Raw genomic sequence first — 22,376 nt, 5'->3', positions numbered from 1 at the left:
TTCCTCCTTGCCGTGACACTTGGATTTAATTTCATCTCTGGTATGCAGCCCTGAAAGGAATGCTTCTTTATTGCACCTGACAGGGACCTCAGCACATGGACAGGCAGCTTCCCTTGCCACTCCTGGCCTGTATCAGGAACAGTGTGGCCAGCAGGAGCAGGGAAGTCATTGTGCCCCTGTACTCAGCACTGGTTAGGCCACACCTTGAGTCCTGTGTCCAGTTCTGGGCCCCTCAGTTTAGGAAAGATGTTGATTCTGTGTCCAGAGAAGGGCAACGAAGCTGGGGAGGGGTTTGGAGCACAGCCCTATGAGGAGAGGCTGAGGGAGCTGGGGATGCTTAGCCTGGAGAAGAGGCTCAGGGGAGACCTTCTTGCTCTCTACAGCTACCTGGTTGTAGGCAGGAGGGGGTTGGTCTCTTCTCCCAGGCAACCAGCACCAGAACAAGAGGACACAATCTCAAGCTGCACCAGGGGAGGTTTAGGCTGGAGGTTAGGAAGAAGTTCTTCCCAGAAGGAGAGATTGCCCATTGGAATGTGCTGCCTGGGGAGGTGGTGGAGTCACCATCACTGGAAGTGTTTAAAATAAGACTGGATGAGGCAGTTGGTGCCATGGTTTAGTTGATTAGATAGTGCTGGATGATAGGTTGGACTTGGTGATCTCAGAGGTCTTTTCCAACCTGGTTAATTCAGAATTCTGTATTCCTTTTATACAACTCCAGTTACATTTCCCTTTCCCATGACATAGGAAGTGTTGATGCTGATCCTTTTGCTTTATGCTGGGGGGCAGGGGTGGGGCAAGTGCTGTTTGCTTATCAGTGGCTTTTTGCAGGGTACTGAAGTGGAACAGCATATCAACAGAGCTGTCACCCCATGCTCCAATGACTCAGATATCTAAGAACACTACTTCAATCTATTTCCAAAATACACTTCTAAGCATAATAGAATGTTGGGGGGGTCTGGGGGGGGGGTGTTGTTGAAGTGTGTTGCTAAATATTTCATTTGTTCCTTTTTGTTTAGCTGTATTGATAAAGGCCTTATATATTCCTTTTTGGAAGGAGGAATGTGTTAACAGATGTAGGGGGTTTTATTGTTTATAAAAGCTACTGACTATATAAATTTCTTTTGACATTAAACTGTGCCCACTTTAGGATGTGTTCCTCTCAAGTAATTGCTTTCTGAAGCAGAGGGTTCTTCTTTACATCTTATGTCTTTACATAGAATAGAATAGAATAGAATAGAATAGAATAGAATAGAATAGAATAGAATAGAGTAGAGTAAGCCAGGTTGGAAGAGACCTTCAAGATCATCGTGTCCAACCTATCCTCCAACACCACCTAATCAACTAAACCATGCAACCAAGCACCCCATCAAGCCTCCTCCTGAACACCTCCAGTGATGGTGACTCCACCACCTCCCTGGGCAGCCCATTCCAATGGCGAATCACTCTCTCTGTGTAGAACTTCTTCCTAACCTCCAGCCTAAATCTCCCCTGGCACAGCCTGAGACTGTGTCCTCTTGTTCTGGTGCTAGCTGCCTGGGAGGAGAGGCCAACATCCATCTGTCTACAACCTCCCTTCAGGTAGTTGTAGAGAGCAATAAGGTCACCCCTGACTCTCCTCCTCTCCAGGCTAAGCAACCCCAGCTCCCTCAGCCTCTCCTCATAGGGCTGTGCTCCAAACCCCTCCCCAACTTTTTTGCCCTTCTCTGGACACGCTCCAGCAAGTCAACCTCCTTCCTAAACTGAGGGGCCCAGAACTGGACACAGGACTCAAGGTGTGGCCTAACCAGTGCAGTGTACAGGGGCAGAATGACCTCCCTGCTCCTGCTGGCCACACTGTTCCTGATGCAGGCCAGGATGCCATTGGCCCTCTTGGCTGCCTGGGCACAATATAAACAATATATAAAGTATACATATATATAAAGTATACATATATATACAATATATATACATATATATACATATATATATACAATATATAAAGTACAGGAGAGCAGCAAAGCCACTTGACACTGGTACAGGTTGCCCACAGAGGCTGTGGCTGCCTCCTCTCTGGAGGTGTTCAGGGCCAGGTTGGATGAGGCCTTGAACAATCTGTGCTTATGGGAGGTGTCCCTGCCCGTGGCAGGGGGTTGGAACTGGATGGGTTGTGAAGGTGCTTCCAACCCAAACCATTCTGTGAATCTATGTTTCTGTGACTGCTTGTTAGAGATACTATGTTTTGAAGGAGAGTGTTGGTCTCAAGCTGCACCAGGGGAGGTTTAGGTTGGGTGTTAGGAAGAGTGATCATAGAATCATAGAATTTTTAGGGTTGGAAGTGACCTGAAGGCTCATCCAGTTCCAACCCCCATGCCATGGGCAGGGACACCTCACACTAGATCAGGTTGCTCAGAGCCACATCCAGCCTGGCCTTAAAAACCTCCAGGGACAAGGCTTCTGATCTGCCATTGGAGTGGGCTGCCTGGGGAGGTGGTGGAGTCACCATCCCTAGTAGTGGTTAAAATGGTCTGGATGAGGCACTTAGTGCCGTGGTTTAGTTGATCAGATGGTGTTGGGTGATAGGTTGGACTCAGTGATCTCAAAGGTCTTTTCCAGCCTGCTTAATTCTGTGATTCTGTGATCATGGTGATGTAAGAAAGGTGATAGATAATTATGGCTGGCAAAAAGTGGTGGCAATCTTCAGGGTCTCACTCCAGGAGAAAGAACTGAGTTAGCCTGAAACTTCATGTGAGCAGATGATAGCATGAATTATGTTGCTGATTGTCATCTTTTACACAGAAATTGATGGGTCTCACTTGCACAGATTTAGCCCTGACTTGGGTAATGCCTGGTGACCAGGAGCTGTCTTTCTGTTTCCTGCTGTGTTTTTAACAAACTGAGAAATGAGAGAATATGGGAAAGGTGGTGATTGTAGCCATCTGTCACTTTCAAAGTGGCCTCATTTTTACTTGCATGCTGAGGTGGAATTGGATCCTTACCAGTAAACACCTCCTATGGTGGAAGCATTTGATGTACAATAACTGGAGGTAGCTTTTTCCTTTACTATTTCCTGTGATCACTGGAAAATAATAAAGGAAATAGTAAATCCTACCCATTAGGTACCCAGCAGCCCTGTGGCATGCTGCTGAAGATGCTGAACATGAAAACCACAGTGAAGTGCCTCTCAGGGTGTGAGCAGCAGAGGTGGGAGAACTTGCTTAGCTTTTCATCCTTGTGAATCACAAAGGGTTCAGCAGTGAACAGCTTCATGACATAGAGACTTAAAATGGTAGGGGTTGGAGGGCACCTTTGAGTCCCACCCCAACATAGCTGCAGCCAGAGCTCCCAACTGCTCTGTGATTTATTTCTTCTCTTGAGAAAATGGATTTTTTCCTATGCAGAAATGGGACTTAAAGGGAAAAAGTTACAAACAAACCTAAATAAAACCAAAGCAACAACAACAAAAACAACAACAAAATTCCAAACCAAAACAAATACAAACAAAAGAGAGCAAACCAAAGCAGCAACAAAAGCAACCAAAACCTCCAAACCAAACCAAAAACAAAGGAAAAAAACAAACCAAAGCAAGGCCTTTGACACTGTCACCCACAGCAAACTCCTGGCCAAGCTGTCAGCCCATGGCTTGGACAGCAGCACTCTGTGCTGGGTTAGGAACTGGCTGGAGGGCCGAGCCCAGAGACTGGTGGTGAATGGTGCCACATCCAGCTGGCGGCTGGTCACTACTGGTGTGCCCCAAGGATCAGTGCTGGGCCCTGTGCACTTTAACATCTTTATTGATCTGGATGAGGGCATTGAGTCCATCATCAGTAAATTTGCTGACGACACCAAGCTGGGGGCAGGAGTTGATCTGCTGGAGGGTAGAGAGGCTCTGCAGAGGGACCTCGACAGGCTGGACAGATGGGCAGAGTCCAACGGCATGAGATTGAACACATCCAAGTGCCGGGTTCTGCACATTGGCCACAGCAACCCCATGCAGAGCTACAGGCTGGGGTCAGAGTGGCTGGAGAGCAGCCAGGTGGAGAGGGACCTGGGGGTACTGGTCGATGGTAGGCTGCACATGAGCCTGCAGTGTGCCAAGGTGGTCACAGCAGCAAACCTTTTAATTATCAAAACCAAATTTTGGCTTCATGTCACCTTGGGTATTAGAAGTGCCCCATGGACATGTAACTCAAGCTAAAACAATAAGGTGGGTTTTTGTACTGCTAAGATGCACAGAAATTGGTTGGCACCTCACTGCAACCTCCTCTCAGGGAGATGAGAGAGCAATGTGGTCTCCCTCAGCCTCCTCTGCTCCACACCAAACCCCCCCAGCTCCCTCAGCTGCTCCTCCCCGACCCTCTTCTTCAGGCCCTCCCCCAGCTTTATTGCCCTTCTCTGGTCCTGCTCCAGCCCTCAATGTGCCTCCTCAGTGAGGAGCCCAGAACTGAACCCAGCACTCAAGGTGTGGCTTCAGCAGCGCCCAGCCCAGGGGAACATTCCCTGCCCTGCTCCTGCTGCCCACACCATTGCTGCTCAAGTCCAGGCTGCTGCTGCCCTTCTTGCCCACCTGGACACTGCTGGCTCATCTTGTGCTGTGTCAAGCAGCACTCCCAGGTCCTTTTCTGCTGGGCAACTTTTCAACCACTGTGCCCCAAGCATGGAGCACCGAATTCATAGCTGCATCTATTACAGCAACCTCTAGTCTTAATGACATGCTTCAAACAGTGCTGTTGTGGCCCAGAAATGCTGATTTTACTTTCTAATACTTAGGGGAGGTTAATATATATTTGATTTTTATTCCATTTGTGTGCCTGTGTATGTCCTGTGGGGTTGTGACATGGCTCACCCAAGTGTTTCTAGAGTCTTTGGGTAGTTCTCTGAAAAACTGGTTAAACATTAAAGAGAAAGTGAAGTTAGAAGGTAAGGGAAGGTAGGAAGTGACATTAGAAAAAAAAAGTGCAGAAAGAAAGTGAAGTTAGAAAGAAAATGAAGTTATAAAAAAAGCAAGGTTAAAAGGAAGTTAGAAAGGAAGTGAAGTTAGAAAGAAGAATAGAATAGAATAGAATAGAATAGAATAGAATAGAATAGAATAGAATAGAATAGAGTAGACCAGGTTGGAAGAGACCTTCAAGATTATTGTGTCCAACCTATCATCCAACACCACCTAATCAACTAAACCATGCAACCAAGCACCCTATTAAGTCTCCTCCTGAACACCTCCAGTGATGGTGACTCTACCACCTCCCTGGGCAGCCCATTCCAATGGGCAATCACTCTCTCTGTGTAGAACTTCTTCCTAACCTCCAGCCTAAACCTCCCCTGGCACAGGTTGAGACTGTGTCCTCTTGTTCTGGTACTGGCTGCCTGGGAGAAGAGACCAACCTCTGCCTGTCTACAACTTCCCTTCAGGTAGTTGTAGAGAGGCAATAAGGTCACCCCTGAGTCTCCTCCTCTCCAGGCTAAGCAACCCCAGCTCCCTCAGCCTCTCCTCACAGGGCTTGTGCTCCAAACCCCTCCCCAGCTTTGTTGCCCTTCTCTGGACTCGTTCCAGCAAGTCAACCTCCTTCCTAAACTGAGGGGACCAGAACTGGGCACAGTACTCAAGGTGTGGCCTAACCAGTGCTGAGTACGGGGGCAGAATGACCTCCCTGCTCCTGCTGGCCACACTGTTCCTGATGCAGGCCAGGATGCCATTGGCCGCCTTGGCCACCTGGGCACACTGCAGGCTCATGTTCAGCCTACCATCAACCAGTACCCCCAGGTCCCTCTCTGCCTGGCCGCTCTCCAGCCACTCTGACCCCAGCCTGTAGCTAGTGAAGTGAAGTAGAAAGTGAAGTAGAAGTGAAGTAGAAGTTCAGTGAAGCAGAAAGTGAAGTTCTGATGCAAGGGAAAAAAAGACAATTAAAAGGAGGTGAGAAAGAGAAAAGAAGGGAAGAAGATGTCACTGTTCAAACTGAGGAACTGTGGAGTAGAGCCTGTGCTGTACCTGAGAGGGAAGGGAGAGGGGGGAGGTTCAGGGACCTTGCAGTGTTGGCAGACCCAGGTTTCTTTTGTGCCTGTAGTCTCCTGCAGGAGGGCAAGAGAAAGGAAGAAAACTTTCGGTGTTTATTGTTTATTTCAAAGCAGAATTTCCCTCTTTTGCATAACCCCAGGGTGTTGGGTTTTTTTGACTAGAAGATCTCCAGAGGTCCCTCCCAACCCTTGCCAGTCTGGTGAATACTGAGGACAAGGACTAGAATCAGGCCAATGTTCCTTGTTTCTGTCTGGGCTATGTGTAAAGCACTGCAGAGGGAGGATGGAAATTCACTGTTGTTCATCTTGTATCCTTCTGTGGTCAGTGTGTTAAAAAGAAAGGGGGAAAAAAAAACACCAAAAAAGCCAACCCAAAAAAGAGATGAGTCATTTAAAAGAAGGTGGTGGGTGCCTTCTGTGAGAGACTTGCCAGGCCTCTTGATGATTTCAGGCACGTCTCAGCAATTACTTTGCAAGGAGAACATGAGGAGGTAAATGCTGAGAGATTTCAAGAGGAACACCCCCACCAAATCAAAGCACATCCATCTCACCACCCTCTCTGCAGTGTGCCTGTTCTGGCCACGATGACAGCCAAGGAAGTGTCACAGCGTGGGTTAGCCAGTGGCACACCTATGAGGGCTCAGAGCTGGGGCTGGAAGAGAGAGAACAAACCATAGGTTAAAATGCATTTATAGTTGTGCTTGGCTGGGTGAAAAAAGCTGGCTGATGGACATGCCCTAAGAGTGGTGGGGAGTGGAGTTAGCTACAGCTGGTGGCTGGTCACCAGTGGTGTCCCCCCAGGCTTCAGGCCTGGTCCAGTTCTCTTTAATGTCTTTATCAATGATCTGGGTGAGGAAATGGAGGAACCCTCAGTAAGTTTGCAGAGGACACCAAATTGGGTGGCAGTGTTGGTCTGCTGGAGAGCAGGAAGGCTCTGGAGAAGGATCTGGCCAGGCTGCATCCATGGGATGAGGCCAAAGGGGTGAGGTTGAACGAGGCCAAGGGCTGGGTCCTGCATTTGGGGCACAACCACCCCAGGAAGGCTGCAGGCTGGGGGCAGAGTGTCTGGGAAGTGCCCAGCAGGAAGGGCCCTGGGGGTGCTGGGTGGCAGCAGCTGGAGCTGAGGCAGCAGTGGGCAGGGGGGCAAGAAGGGCAGCAGCAGCCTGGGCTGGAGCAGCAATGGTGTGGGCAGCAGGAGCAGGGCAGGGCTTGTGCCCCTGGGCTGGGCACTGCTGAGGCTGCAGCTTGAGTGCTGCCTTCAGCTCTGGGCCCCTCACTGCCAGAAGGAGACTGAGGGCTGGAGCAGGGGCAGAGAAGGGCAAGAAAGGTGGGGAAGGGTCTGGAGAAGAGGGCTGGGGAGGAGCAGGTGAGGGAGCTGGGGGCTTTGATGTGGAGAAGGCTGAAGGAGACCTCATTGCTCTCTACAGCTCCTTGAGAGGGGGTTGCAGTGGGGTGGGCTTGGTCTTTTCCCTCAAGGAGCAATCTATAGGATGAGAGGAAATGGCTTCAGGGTGCATTGTGAGAGGTTTAGGTTGGGCATGCCTAAAGGGTGGTCAAAGGCTGGCCCAGGCTGCCCAGGGCCATGTTGGAGTCCCCATCCCTGGAGGGGTTTCAGAGCTGTGTAGATGTGGTGCCCTGGCAGTGCTGGGTGAAGGGTTGGACTGGATGATCTCAAAGGTCTCTTCCAACCCAAACTGTCCTGTGATTCCATGTGGCTTCCTTTGTGCTTGAGCTTTATTAGTACCTTAAAAAGAAAACAGAGGCAGCAAGAAGAGAAACCACCAAAGGTTCCTGTCTTAGTGCACATCTGGTCTGGTCTTTGAGATGTTTCTGTCACACTGCTGGGTTGGTTTGGTTTTTTTTGCTTGAAGAGGACCTATAATCTCTTAATAAATTATTAATAGCACTGATCTTAAAAGATTTAGCTCTTAGCATGAGAAGATGTAACCGTGGTGCTCAGTGTGTGTAATATATGAAGCTCCTCTATGTGCTGTCAGTGGATGACGGACACAGTTGTGGTGCTCCAGGCCTGCTACTTAGGGACAAATGTCTTTAAAATTATTTTGCAGAAGCTTAGACATAGCAAGAAACAAAATTTCTGTCATTTAGGACAGAAATGTGGTCACTGTTCATGCAGAATGTCTTGCATTCTGCATTGCTTTATTATCCTTTATTATTCCTTTATTATCCCTTATTATTCCTTTATTATATTTCAATTTTTTATGTTACACTTTATTCAAACAACTGCTCTTGAGAACCTTTTCTTTGCCCTGGCATACAGGCAGAATAACAGCTACAGCCACAGCTGCATTTGGTGTCTTTATATTTCCTCCATCCCTCATTTCCCCCATAACTCTGTGTGAAAAACAATAACCACAATATTTTTGTACTGCAGTAGCTGAGAAAATCATAACTCATTATTCAGTGTCTAGACTGTTCCCATGAGGTGGTGAGGCATTGGAATTGTTGCCTAGAGAAGTTGTGGAGGCTCCAAGTCTGGAAGTGTTGAAAGCCAGGTTGGATGAGGCCTTGAGCAGCCTGGGCTGGTGGGAGGTGTCCCTGCCCATGGCAGGGGCTTGGAACTGGATGAGCTTTAAGATCTTAAGACCATTAACAAAATAACTTTTTTTTGGTGTGAGGCCTGGAGCAGGCTGCCCAAAGAGGTGGTGGAGTCTCCTTGTGTAGAGAGCTTCCAGCCCCGCTCTGGGCATTGTGCTCCTTGGCAAGCTGCTGTGGGTGCCCTGCTGGAGCAAGGGGGTTCAACTGAGTGAGCTCCTGAGGTTCCTTCCAACCCCACCATGCTGGGGTTCTGGGATTCTACGATTCCAGATCATCACTGCTGGATAAATCCAGGTTTCAAGGGGTGCTGTCAGTGGTCCAAACAGGTCTGTAAGGTCCAGCTCTGCTTTGCCATATTCTGCTTTTTGTGGGCCAGGACTCTGTGTGAATGTAATTTAAAATGGAGATTGTATAATAAACACTGGTATCAAAGAACTAATTTTTAATAAAACTTTAAATTCAGATGTCAACCAGCTTTTAGGATGTTCTGGTTTAAAATAGGATGCTCTTTCAGCCCTGAAGGCAAATCATGTGCTGGGCTGCAGCCAGAGGAGTGTGGGCAGCAGGGCAAGAGAGGGGATTCTGCCCTTCAATTCTGCTCTGTTGAGACCTCACCTCCAATCCTGCTTCCAGTTCTGGTGTCCCCAGCACAAGAAGGACACAGAGCTTCTGGAGAGAGTCCAGAGGAGGCCACAAAGATGATCCAAGGGCTGGAGCAGCTCTGCTGTGAGGCCAGGCTGAGGGAGCTGGGGGTGTTCAGCCTGCAGAAGAGAAGGCTCTGGGGGTACCTTAGAGCTGCCTGCCAAGGACCTGAAGAGATACTATAGGAAGGCTGCAGAGGGTCTTTCATGAGGGTGTCTGGAGACGGGACAAGGGGGAATGGTTTGAAGCTGAAGCAGAGCAGGGTCAGACTGGAGGCGAGGAAGAAGTTCTTCAGTGTGAGGGTAGTGAGATGCTGGAACAGTCTGCCCAGGGAGGCTGTGGAGGTCCCCTCCTCCCTGAGGGTGTTGAAGGCCAGGTTGGATGAGACCTTGAGCAGCTGAGTCTGGTTGAGAGATGTCCTTGGGTGTGGCGGTGAGGTTGGAGCAGCTCATCTGTGAGGTCCCTTCTGAACCTGAGCCATTCTGTGAATTGTCACCCTGATGACAAGGGTGGTCTCCTTGCTGTTGAGGTGTGAGCTCTGAGGTGGGTGAATGGGACCTTGCCTTGTCTTAGTTCAGCAGGATGGTGACACAGCAGAGAAGCACACCTTGCAGGAAACTTTCAGTAACACTTCTGCATTTTTGTTGCTTTTCCCCTCCAGAGGACAAATTCTGTTGGAACAAGTAATGAAGATTTACCCTCTGAGGACCCCGGAATGTACCAGCTGGAGGTCACTCTCAGAAGAGGACAGCATCTAGCAGCAAGGGACCGTGGAGGTGAGCATGCTGGTGAACACTGCCTCAGTCTCTGGCAAGGGACATACCTATTGGGTAAACATATGAAGGGATTAAAGGTCTGAATTTTGAGTGTCTTGCTTAAACCCTGCCTAAAACTATCTAGAGGTTCAGAGGTTCTCTGACTCTAAACCAGGCAGTAAAAGGGGCTGCAACCAGCTAAAGCCACACAGGAAGGGAAGTAAGACTTAGATAATACTGATTTAATTCTTCTGCTAGTTAATTGTGCTTTTGTTCACCACAGCAGGGTCAAAGGGAGCATCTGAGGCAGCTCATGGTGTCAAATATTGGGGTAGTCCCAAGCACAAATCCAAGCTGGGCAGAGAATGAGTAGAGAGCAGCCCTGAGGAGAAGGCCTTGGGGGTGCTGGGGAGTACAAAGCTGGAGGTGAGCTTGCACCAAGTTCTGCCAGCCCAGAGCCGGCCCTGCCCTGGGCTGATCCCCAGCAGTGTGGGCAGCAGGAGCAGGGAGGGGATTTTGCCCCTCTGCTGTGCTCTGCTGAGACCCCCCCTCTGCAGTGCTGGGGCAGCTCTGGAGTCCAAACACAAGGACATGGGATTGTTAGAGTGAGTCCAGAGGAGTCCACAAAGATGACCAGAGGGCTGGAGCACCTCTGCTCTGAAAACAGACTGGCAGAGTTGGGGTTGTTCAGCCTGGAGGCTCTAGGGAGACCTTAGAGCAGCCTTCCAGTACCTGAAGGGGCTGCAGGACAGCTGGGGAGGGACTTGTTACAAGGGCATGGAGTGGCAGGACAGTTGGTGATGGCTTCAAACTGGATAAATCTGGATTTGGACGTGACAATGGGAAGGAATTTTTGACAGTGAGGGTAGTGAGACACTGGAACAGGTTGCCCAGAGAACCCCAAGCCTCAGACTGTTCAAAGCCAGGCTGGAGGGGACCTTGAGCAACCTGGGCTGGTGGGAGGTGTCCAGGTGTTCCAGGGGGTTGGAACTGGATGATCTTTCAAGTCCTTTCCAACCCAAACCCAACCTTCATGATGTAGAGGGTGTTTTGTTTAAAGGTGCCTGCTCCTTTGGCAGTCTGTGCTTTTGGCCTGTGTTTGAGTAAAGATGCTTGAGATTTGGGATCCCAGAGGCCACTGGAGTGTTGTCTCTTCTTGTTTGGTTTTTTTTCTGCAGAGTGGTTAGCTTTGGTTAAAGGAGATCCATGTTTCATTCTCATTGTCAACAACTGCAGTTACCCAGAGTAAAGTATAGAGTGGGGAAATACTTCTCTGTTCCCTTCCTGCTCTGGCCAAGCTGTGCTGCAATGGATTTGCTCTCTGTAGCAGTGTGGTGGAGTCTCTTCTCCTTGCTCCTGCTGCCCAGCAGCTCTGGTGGCCAGTGGTGACAGCCAGATCTCATGGAAGGTAGCCAGGTCTCATGCAGGGTCCTGGCAGCATACCTGGTGGTGATGGAGAACATTTTTCCTGTGATGTAGAAAACCAAAGAAGAAAGAGCAGAGAGGAGTAGAGGGAGACCAGCTGCACACTCTTCTGATACGCCACAGCAGCTTTGTCCATCTGGGAAAATCCCTGTGGGGAATCATGGAATTGTTGTGGCTGGAAAAAGCCTTTAAGATCATCCAGTCCAACCACGAACCCAGCACTGCCAGATCACCTCTAAACCAGGTTCCTCTGCACCACATCTACACAGCTTTGAGACCCCTTCAGGGATGAGGACTCCACCACTGCCCTGGGCAGTGTGGTTCAGGGCTTAACCACTCTTTCTGTGAATAAATGTTTCCTAATATCCAACTTAAACCTCTCCTGTCTTGAGGCCGTTTTCTCTTCTCCTGAAGGTGCCAAAGTCCACTAGAGGATGAGCTTTGGCTCTGTCTGCACTCAGCTTGACACAGTACCTGCTCACATACTGCCAGGTCCCTCACCATGCCAACACCTCTCCATCCACCAAACAGCTCACCATAGAATCACAGAACTCTTGAGGCTAGAAGAGACCTTTGAGATCATCAAGACCAACCACTGCCCCAGAATTCTCAACCCCAACACTGCTGCTAAGCCACTGCCACTGAACCACCTCCCTCATCAAGACATCCCGGGGTCTTTTAAACCCTTCCAGGGATGGTGACTCCACCACCTCCCTGGGCAGCCTGTTCCAGTGCCTGAGAACCCTTGCTGGGAATTTTTTTCCCCTGATATCCAAGCTGAAACTCCTCTGGCACAACCTGAGGCTGTTTCCTCTTGTCCAATCACTTGTTGCATGTGAGCAGAGCCCAACCCCCACCTCACTGCAGCCTTCTCTCAGTTTGCTGTAGAGAGCAATGAGGTCTCCCTCAGCCTTCTGTTCTCCACACCAAACACTCCCAGTTTCCTCAGCTGCTCCTCCCCATCCCTCTTCTCCAGACCCTTCCTCAGCCTTGTTGCCCTCTTCTGGACCTGCTCCAGCCCCACAGTGTCCTTCGGGGGGTGAAGGGCCCAAAACTGATCCCAGGATTCAAGGTGTGGCCTCACCAGCGCTGAGGTCTACATGCAGTGATTTTTTTCTCTAATGTGTCTTTCTTTCTCTGTCACAGCCAGGAATTACTAATAACTCTAGGATATCCTCACCTGTTCGTAGTACCCTACTGTCCCCTTGAAAACTTCAGAGGGAACAGCTCTCCCTTTTGCATGAGGAGCTGAAAAGAAAGCCAGAAAGCCAGTGCATCCTTTGCACCCTATTGATCTCTTGTTCTCCCTGGTGTTTCAGTAAGCATCAGACCTGTCTGTGTTTCTTTTACCACACTCTGGCCCTTGGGTTCTTTTCCCCTCAATTCTCCATCCCAAGAGGAAGGGAGCACTTGAGGAAACTGCATGGCAGCTTTCTAAGACGTTGTCTGAATGCCCTTACCTAAGGACTGCAGGGGGAATCCATTCCCATAGGAAGGTGAAGTGTCTCAAGTAAATTGTGAGATGATTAAGCAAATTGAGAGCACAGCTTAGCAGCCATTCCTTGGCATTTTGCAGGGAAAATTCCTGCAGGAATTCCAAAATAAACTCACTGAAGGTACCTCTGCAGACAGCAACAGTTGCTGTGAATTTCCCCATGGCAAGGTCTGGCAGAAGCTGCCTGTGAGAGTTGGCTCGGTGCCTCCCTCAGCAGAACCTGTCAGGAGCAGGAGTTTTTCAGAAGCTGCTGTCAGAAGGCTCATGCACACTTTTCCAGCTTCCTCACAGCCCTGCTGCTCAGGCATCCAAATAAAAGACTTTTATTATTGCTTGGAGCTGCAGAGTGCTTTCATACAGAATCACAGACTGGTTTGGCTTGGAAGGGATCTGAAAGCTCATCCCCCTGCCACTGGCAGGGACACCTCCTACCAGCCCAGGGTGCTCAAGGCCTCATCCAGCCTGGCCTGCAACTCCTGCAGGGAGGAGGCAGCCACAGCCTCCCTGGGCAACCTGTGCCAGGCTCTCCCCACCCTCACTCTCAACAATTTCTTCCTCACCTCCAGTCTCAATCTGCCCTCTCCCAGCTCCAAGCCATTGTCATAGTATCATGGAATCATAGTATCAGTCAGGGTTGGAAGGGACCACAAGGATCATCTAGTTCCAACACCCCTGCCATGGGCAGGGACACCCCACACTAGATCAGGCTGGCCAGAGCCTCATCCAGCCTGGGCTTAAACACCTCCAGGGACGGCGCCCCAAACACCTCCCTGGACAACCCATTCCAGGGCTTCACCACTCTCATGGTGAAGAACTTCCTCCTCACATCCAGCCTGAATCTCCCCACCTCCAGCTTCATTCCATTCCCCCTAGTCCTATCACTACCTGAGAGCCTGAGAAGTCCCTCCCCAGCTTTCTTGTAGGCCCCCTTCAGATACTGGAAGGCCACAATAAGGTCACCTCGGAGACTTCTCTTCTCCAGACTGAACAGCCCAAATCCTTCAGTCTGTCCTCACAGGAGAGGTGCTCCAGCCCTCTGATCATCCTCGTGGCCCTTCTCTGGACACCTTCCAGCACCTCCATATCCCTCTTGTAATAGGGGCTCCAGAACTCCCTTGCCCTGCTGGCCACACTTCTCTTGCTGCAGCCCAGGATCTGGTTGGCTTTCCGGGCTGCAAGTGCACACTGAGAGCTCATGTTGGGCTTCTCCTCCACCAGCACCCCCAAGTCTCTCTCCTCAGGGCTGCTTTCCAGCCAGTCACTGCCCAGCCTGGATTTGTGCCTGGGATTGCCTCGACCCAGATGCAGGACCCTGCCCTTGGTCTTGGTGAACTGCATGAGGTTGGCTTAGGCCCAGCGCTGTAGCCCGTCCAGGTGCCTCTGGCAGGATCCCTTCTCTCCAGTGTGTCAGCAGGGCCAGAGAGCTTGGAGTCACCTGCAAACTGGCTGATACCAACAGAGATGTGGAGCAGCTCTGGCCCCGGTACCCACCCCTGAGGCACACCACTGGTTCTCACTGGCACATTGAGCTGTTGCCCACAGCTCTCTGAGTGCAGCCTGGCAGCCAATTCCTTACCCTCTAGCCCATGCTTTTCCAGTTTGGTGAGCAGGATGTCAGGTAGGACAGTGTCAAACAGTTTACACAGGTCCAGGTGCCATCTGTTGCTCTTCCCTTATCCACTGCTGCTGTAACTCCATCACAAAAGGCCACCAAGATCATCAGTCAGGATTTGCCCTTGGTGGAGAGAGAGAATCTACATCTATGACAAAAGAGTGGAAATTTTAATTAAAACCCAAAGCAACCCAACCCTAATTGCCTAATTAGAGATTTGTTTATCAGAACTGTGGAGAAAAAAATGTGTATTCCTATGACTGAGTGGCTATTAAAGAGGAGGCCTCCTGAGCATTTTAGATACATTCCAGATTTTGTGGTTACTTATTGCTGATGCACTGAAGCTGGTGTTAGAACCTCCATCTGCTTGAGTGGAGCAGAATGTCCTCTCCTCCAGCAGTCATGTGCATAAAATGACAAGTACAATGTAATAGGAGTTCCATTAAAGTATCCTAGAAACAAAATGATAAGATAATCCTCACCTTCCTGGGGAAGAAATTGCTGTCCATGGGCTCCTCATTATTTTTTCTACAAAAGCAATTTGAAGGGCTGAGCCTTTACAACTAAAAATGGAAACTGAAGAAACTCTCCAGCAGGCTCTCAACAAAGAGCTGCTCAGGGGTGATATTTGGGGCATTTTCTTGAGTTTTTGGCTAGAGGGCAGGAAATTCCAATGAAATTCAAAGCACTCATACAAAGTGTAACATAAACTGTCAGGAATGATGCACCTAGGCACAGTGGTGCACTTTGGGGTGGTGAAATGTTGGTGAGAGCCTGGCTCAGGCTGCCCAGAGAGGTGGGAACTGCACCATGTCTGGCACCACTGCAGATCAGGTTCCTTGGGGCTCTGAGCAACCTGCTCTGGTTGGGGATGTCCCTGTTGGCTGCAGGGGGTGGCCTGCAGGACCTTTGGAGGTCCCTTCCAGCCCAAACCATTCTCTGATTCTGGGGCTCCATGATTCCTTTCTGCCTGCCTTTACTGGCAGCACACAGATCCACGGAGCAGTAGGAAGGTGAAATGTTGACTCCCTGCCTGGGAGAGGCAGAGTGCAGCTTGCTGGAGCTGAAGGCACTGAGATCTTTGCACAGGAATGGCATTGGCCACGTGGCCTTCCTTCCCCAGCAGGACTTGCAGCTGAGCTTTGTCTTGTTGCTAAGAGAGGCTGAACAGCATCTGAGCAGACATCCAGGCCCTGTGTTCTTTCCAGCCAGAGTCATCCCTGCCCTCCCCAATGACAGCCACTGTCCTCAGCTCTGCTCTCATCTGGTCTTCCTTGCAGGCAGTGAAATAACTACATAGAAAGGTTGAGATTCCAAGGCAGCAGATGGAGAACGGGAGAATCAGATGGTTTCACATCTTGGAGATCTTCCCTCATCAACTTCCCTCCACAGTGTGAGGCAGGTGCAAGATTTCTGGGTACCTTTTTGAGGTATCCAAGCAACCTTCTGTAACCCAAGCCACAGAGACAAAGGGAGATTCAGAAGGGAGGCTGTGAGCAGAAAACAGAAGGATGAGCACAGAGCTTCCCAGCTTTCTCCTTTTAAAAAAATATGAATATTTCTTATGAAACATTAAAACATTGGGTTCTTAGATGACTGACTTCCTCCAGAAAGCAGCACACTGCACCCTGCCTTCACTCTTCTGCCACACACAGTGAAAAAAGAACATGAAGGAATTGTACAGTTTATCATCTCTCTGGGAACAGGACTTCTGTGATGTTTAGGTGATCTCAGGATGCTGTGCAAGAAAGAGTAGAACTGATGAAGGAAAGAGTAAAATTGATGAAGAGAGCAGGAGTAAAACTGATGTTCAGGTTAGTTTTGTGAGGTTGTGCTATGAGATGACAGTGCTCTGATCACGTTGCTGCCTCTTGCTAGTTACAGCTTTGGAATGCTTTGGGGTTAGCACATCAGTACAGAGACAATTCAGAGCAGTTTGTGGAACAGATTCATCCTGGTCTTAGCTGAGTGTTTAGCAAATACTGTTACAATTAAAGGGGAAATAATTACAGCTGGGATTAGAAATGCTATGTCCAGCAGGAGCAGGGAGTTGATTGTCTCCTGGTACACAGCTCTGGGGGGGCCACACCTTGAGTATTGTCTCCAGTTTTGGGCACCCCAGTACAAGAGATATGTGGAGGTGCTGGAGCCAGGGCAGAGGAGGGCAAGGGAGCTGTGAAAGGCCTGGAGAATAAATCTGATGAAGAGAGACTGAAGGAGCTGGGGATGGTTAGTGTGAAACAGAGGAGGCTGAGGGGAGACCTCATGGCTGTCTACAACTACCTGAAAGGAGATTATGGAGAGGTTGGTGCTGGTCTTTGCTCACAGGGAATCAGTGATAGAACAGGGAGGTGGTGGAATCACCATCACTGCAAGTGTTTAAATATGACTGGATGAGGCACTTGGTGCCATGGTTTAGTTGATTAGATGGTTTTGGGTGATAGGTTGGACTTGATGATCTCAAAGGTCTTTTCCAACCTGGTTAATTCTGTATTCTGTATAACACGAGGGAACAGCCTCAAGCTGTCACTTGATAGGTTTAGACTGGCTAGTAGGAAACATTTTTTCCCAGCAAGAGTGGTCAGGCACTGGATTGCGCTGCCCAGGGAGGTGGTGGAGTCCCCAAGCCTGGAGGTGTTTCCAGGTGGTTTGGATGTGGTGCTTGGGGCTCTGGTTTAGGGGTGACCCTTGTAAAGTCAATGGTTGGCCTTGGTGATCCTGAGGGTCTGTTCCCACCTGAACGTTTCTGTGAGTCTGTGATTCTGTGATTCATTGCAGGAGGATGTATGAGACAAAAATCCATCTCTCCTGTAACCTAGCCCTGTTTTCCTTCTATGTCTTCTTCTGCCTGTGCTCCTTTTCTAACAGCTGAATGCTAAAGCTGTGTCTTGAACTGTTGTGTGTCTGATTCCACTCCATACAATGCTATGATCTCGCAGCAGAATCTCACTCTGTCACCTGGAATCACAGATCAAGTCCAACCACCAGCCCAGCACCACCATGGCCATTAAAGCATGTCTCAACGTGTCCCTGGTTACACTTCTTACCACCTACACTTTTAGGCAAAAGGGGAGGTGGCTCTGAGCAAAGTGTGAGGTGTCCCTGCACATGGCAGGAGGGTTGGAGCTGGATGAGCCTTGAGGTCCCTTCCAACTCTGACAATTCTGTGATTCTATGATTCTAATATTTCTAATTGCAAAATATTTCTTCCTATCTCCCTATATTGAAGAAGATATTTTTTAAGTGGAGGACTGCCATCCATTAATCTCTGTTACTCCACTCTTTGTGGGCGCATTTCTCCACTGATATCCCACTCACTCCACACTTCATGGACTGATTTTTCCACTGATACTCTTGCAAACTGTATAGACAATCAGAGAAGGCAAAATGACAAGCAGGGCTGTTACTTTCATTGGGACTATCAACTGATCTGAATACCAGAATTAAGAAATGATCCTCATTTCAACCAGAGTACTCTATCTTGACACCTGGTGATGTTTGCCTTTGGTATCCATTCCCATCTGACTTGATGCAGTCATATACTTGGGTGTCTCTCTCTATATCAAGCAAATTGGTTTTGCCATTAGGAGAGGTTAATGGTCCTGCTGTGAATATTCCTTGTCTGACTGCTGTCTGCCACTGGTGCTGTTTGTTACTTACCATGCAGAGTTTGGTGAGCAGATGTTGGCATGTAACTGAAGCTATAACGCAGAAGAGAGCAGCTGTGGGAAATGAACCTTCTGGCTAAGAGCAGTAGAAGTCAGCTGTTTAAGAGCTGGTACCAACACCCAGGAAGAGTGGAAACATTGCAGTCCTGAGGCTCTTTCTATCTCTGCTGCACCATTTCATCTGAGGTCTTCTAACTGTAAAACTTCAGAGCCACTTAGTCCCTGTTTGGGAATTGTTTCAGTGTTGACTGAGCTAGATTGTATGGTCCTGCTCTGGCAGGGGGGTTGGACTCAATGGTCTCTTTGGGTCCCTTCCAACCCCTGACATCCTGTGAGCCTGTGTTCAGAATTTGATTTGAGACCTGGAAAACCACACTGCTGTGTTTCTCCATGATGCAGCCCCCCCTGGGCTGCACGGGAGGTCACATCTATCAGACGGGCTCACTGTACTTTTTTTTTATGTGTGAAATGATATAAAGCTCCCAGAAAACTGTGGGGTTTTATTGGTTTAGTTTGGGGTGTCCTTGTTAATTTTTATTTTTCTTTTAATTATTTGTTGTTGCTATGTCCCAAACAGAAAAGTGTATCATGTGCACAATGCATCCCTGAGTGATCCTGATCTACACATGCAGAAGTACTCAAAAGATAGATGCAGGCAGATGAGAAGTGTAAAGAACTTCATGTGGGGGTTGGTCTCCCTAGTCTGAGGTAATAGAAAGAGAGGAAATGTCCTGAAATTGTGCCAGGGGAGGTTTAGGTTGGCCATAGGGAACAAGTTCTTTGCTGCAGGAGTGGTCAGGCATTGGCACAGGCTGCCCAGGGAGGTGGTGGAGTCCCCTTCCCTGAAGGCATTGCAGCAAGCTGTGGCTGTGGCACCTGGGGCCATAGTTTGGTGACCATGGTGGGGTTGGGTTGAGGTTTGGACTGGATGATCTTAGAGGTCCTTTCCAGCCTTAATGATTCTATGACTCTATTCTATGATTAACATTTGTTTGCAGACTCCAGTCTCAGCAGTAGGGATTGGGCCTTTTGCTGTGCTTTTTGGTCTTTTTTTGACTTTTTGAGGGTTTGTTATCATCACTGAGCCCAGAGCCTCTTTCTTCTTTTTCCCTTCCATGATAAATACGTATTCGGGGAACTGCTTACTCAGCAAACACATTTATTTGCTGAGGAACCTCAGGTGATTTCTCTTTCTTTCCGTTTCATTGCCATGGTTCTTATTCTTTCAGTGTTGCAGGAAGGTATTTACCATTCATTTTAATTCCAGATGACATTTTGCTGTGTAGTTAAACTGATTTTTTTCCTTTGCTAGGCATGAGGAGCATGGTGCTGATAGTGCAGATTGCAAGTCTTGCATCTTTACTGCTGGTGTTTGCAGAGGCCAAGCCTCCTTTCTTTTTTAGTAGCTTTCCTTCTCCAAGAAGATAGAAATCTTCACAAAGTGGGAGGGAAAGCAGGCATGTTCCTGGGTACATCATTAGAGTCCACCATGGGGGGCACACAGAGCCATGGTGTGAGGAGACATGCAAACACAGTGTTGTCCAGCCAGGCCAGGACTTGTTCCTGCTTCCAGGTTTGTCTGACAGCATCTCATGCTGCTGGCCAGAAGGACCAGGGTGGCAATTGTCCCCCACTGGTAAGGACACACCTCAAATCCTGGGTTCAGTATGGGATCCATTACTCCAAGAAGCACACTGAGGGGCTTGAGCAGGTCCAGAGAAGGGCAGCAAAGCTGGGGAAGGGTCTGGAGAACAGGGCTGGGGAGGAGCAGCTGAGGGAACTAAGGTTGTTTAGTCTGCAAAAGAGGAGGCTGAGTGGAGACCTCATTGCTCTCTACAGCTCCCTGAGAGGAGATTGCAGTGAGGTGGGGGTTGGTGTCTTCTCTGTAGTCTCAGATGATAGGAGAGGAAATGGCCTGAAATTGTGCCAGGGCAGGTTGAGGTTGGCCATGAGGAACATGGGTCAGGAACTGGCAGAGGATGCCCAGGGAGGTGCTGGAATCTCCATCCCTGCAGGTGTTCAAGAAAGGTGTGGCCATGGCACTTGGACATGCTTTAGTAGCCATGGTGTTGAGTGGATCATTAGACTGTGGTGCATTAAGAAGAGTGTGTCCAACAGGTCAAGGGAGGTTCTCCTCCCCCTCTGCTCTGCCCTGGTGAGACCACAGCTGGAGCATTGTGTCCAGTTCTGGGTTCCCCAGTTCAAGAGGGACAGGGAACTGCTGGAAAGAGTCCAGCAGAGAGCTGTGAGAATGATGAAGGGACTGGAACCTCTGTCTGATGAGGAAAGGCTGAGAGCCCTGGGGCAGTTGAGCCTGGAGAAGAGCAGCCTGAGAGGAGGTCTGAATGTTTACAAATATCTGAGGGGTGTTGGTCAAGAACAAAGGGCTAGGCCCTTTTCAATGGTGTCCTGTGACAGGTCAAGGAGCAATGGACACAAACTGGAGCCTAGGTCGTTCCACCTGAACAGGAGGAGAAATTTCTTTGGTGTGAGGGTGCTGGAGCCCTGGAGCAGGCTGCCCAGAGAGGTTGTGGAGTCTCCTTCTCAGGAGAGATTCCACCCCCACCTGGCTATTGTGTTCCTGTGTGACCTGCCCTGGGTGACCCCACTATAGCGGTGGGGGTGGACTGGATGATGTCCAGAGGTCCCTTCCAACCGCTCCCATTCCATGGTTCTGTGTTTCTTTGTAGTTCAGGCTTTCCTTCATGTGAGTTTAACTGGGGTTGCACATGTAAAGTCTATCTATCAACTTCAGCCCAGGTATTAAATGTCCTTTTTGTGTTGTGCCAAACCCATGCAGGCTGAATGCTGCTCAGGCTTCTGGGGTGGTTTGTTTTGTTTTGGTTTTTTTTGCTTTACTTTGTTTTGTTTTGCTTTGCTTTGTTTTGTTTTATTTTGTTTTGCTTTGCTTTGGTTTGCTTTTCTTTGTTTTGTTTTTCTGTGCTTTGCTTTGCTTTACTTTCTTTTGCTTTGCTTTGTTTTGTTTCACTTTGATTTATGTTGCTTTCCTTTGTTTTTTGTTGTTTTGTTTTGCTTTGTTGCTTTGTTTTGGTTTGTGTTGTATTGTTTGTTTTGTTTTGCTTTGTTTTGGGTTACTTGGCGTTTTTATTGTACATTTTAAGATTCATCTTTTACTGCAGTTTGCCTATAGGATGTAGTAAATCACTCTCCTTGGGGAATGGAGGCAAACTCAAATGTTTTACTGGAGAGAAAGATCTTTGACTGCAGAGTTACACTGACAGGGACAGCTCATGTGGCAGGTTTATATCAAAAATATCACTTCTGTAAAATCAGAAGATTTAATGTTGAAGACCAACAGTGAGCTGTGCTCTGTAGGCAAAACAAATCCAACACATCCAAGTGCTGGGTTCTGCACAGTGGCCACAACAACCCCATGCAGTGCTACAGGCTGGGGTCACAGTGGCTGGAGAGCAGCCAGGCAGAGAGGGACCTGGGGGTGCTGGTCGATGGTAGACTGAACACGAGCCAGCAGTGTGCCCAGGCAGCCAAGAAGGCCAATGGCATCCTGGCCTGCATCAGGAACAGTGTGGCCAGCAGGAGCAGGGAGGTCATTCTGCTCCTGTCCTCAGCACTGGTTAGGCCACACCTCGAGTCCTGTGTCCAGTTGTGGGCCCCTCAGTTTAGGAAGGAGGTTGACTTGCTGGAACGAGTCCAGAGAAGGGCAACAAAGTTGGTAAGGGGTTTGGAACACAGCCCTGTGAGGAGAGGCTGAGGGAGCTGGGGTTGCTTAGAATAGAATAGAATAGAATAGAATAGAATAGAATAGACCAGGTTGGAAGAGACCTTTGAGATCATCGTGTCCAACCTATCATCCAACACCACCTAATCAACTAAGCCATGGAACCAAGCATCCTGTCAAGCCTCACCCTGAACACCCCCTTGATGGCAACCCCACCACCTCCTCAGGCAGCCCATTCCAATGGGCAATCACTCTCTCTGTGTAAAACTTCCTCCTAACCTCCAGCCTAAACATCCCCTGGCACAGCCTGAGACTGTGCCCTCTTGTTCTGGTACTGGCTGCCTGGGAGAAGAGACCAACCTCCGCCTCACTACAACCCCCCTTCAGGTAGCTGTAGAGAGCAATAAGGTCACCCCTTAGTCTTCTTCTCTCCAGACTAAGCAACCCCAGCTCCCTCAATCCTCCTCACAGGGCTTGTGCTCCAAGCCCCTCACCAACCTTGTCGCCCTTCTCTGGACTCGCTCCAGCAAGT

General features: G+C 49.2%; 1 protein-coding gene across 1 annotated transcript in view; it reads left to right on the top strand.

Annotated features, from left to right (window-relative positions):
- The window catches only part of MCTP1 (multiple C2 and transmembrane domain containing 1), a 292,174-nt gene that overhangs the window by 18,892 nt on the left and 250,906 nt on the right, over positions 1 to 22,376 (top strand). The window contains exon 2 of the mRNA XM_054178118.1: positions 9,851 to 9,965. Coding sequence (XP_054034093.1) covers positions 9,851 to 9,965 — 115 coding nt within the window. The remainder of the gene's footprint in view (positions 1 to 9,850; positions 9,966 to 22,376) is intronic.

Source organism: Dryobates pubescens, chromosome Z, assembly GCF_014839835.1.
Source record: "Dryobates pubescens isolate bDryPub1 chromosome Z, bDryPub1.pri, whole genome shotgun sequence".
Classification (NCBI taxonomy): domain Eukaryota; kingdom Metazoa; phylum Chordata; class Aves; order Piciformes; family Picidae; genus Dryobates; species Dryobates pubescens.
Note: the sequence above shows the minus strand (reverse complement) of the source record. Positions and strands in the feature narration are given on the sequence as shown.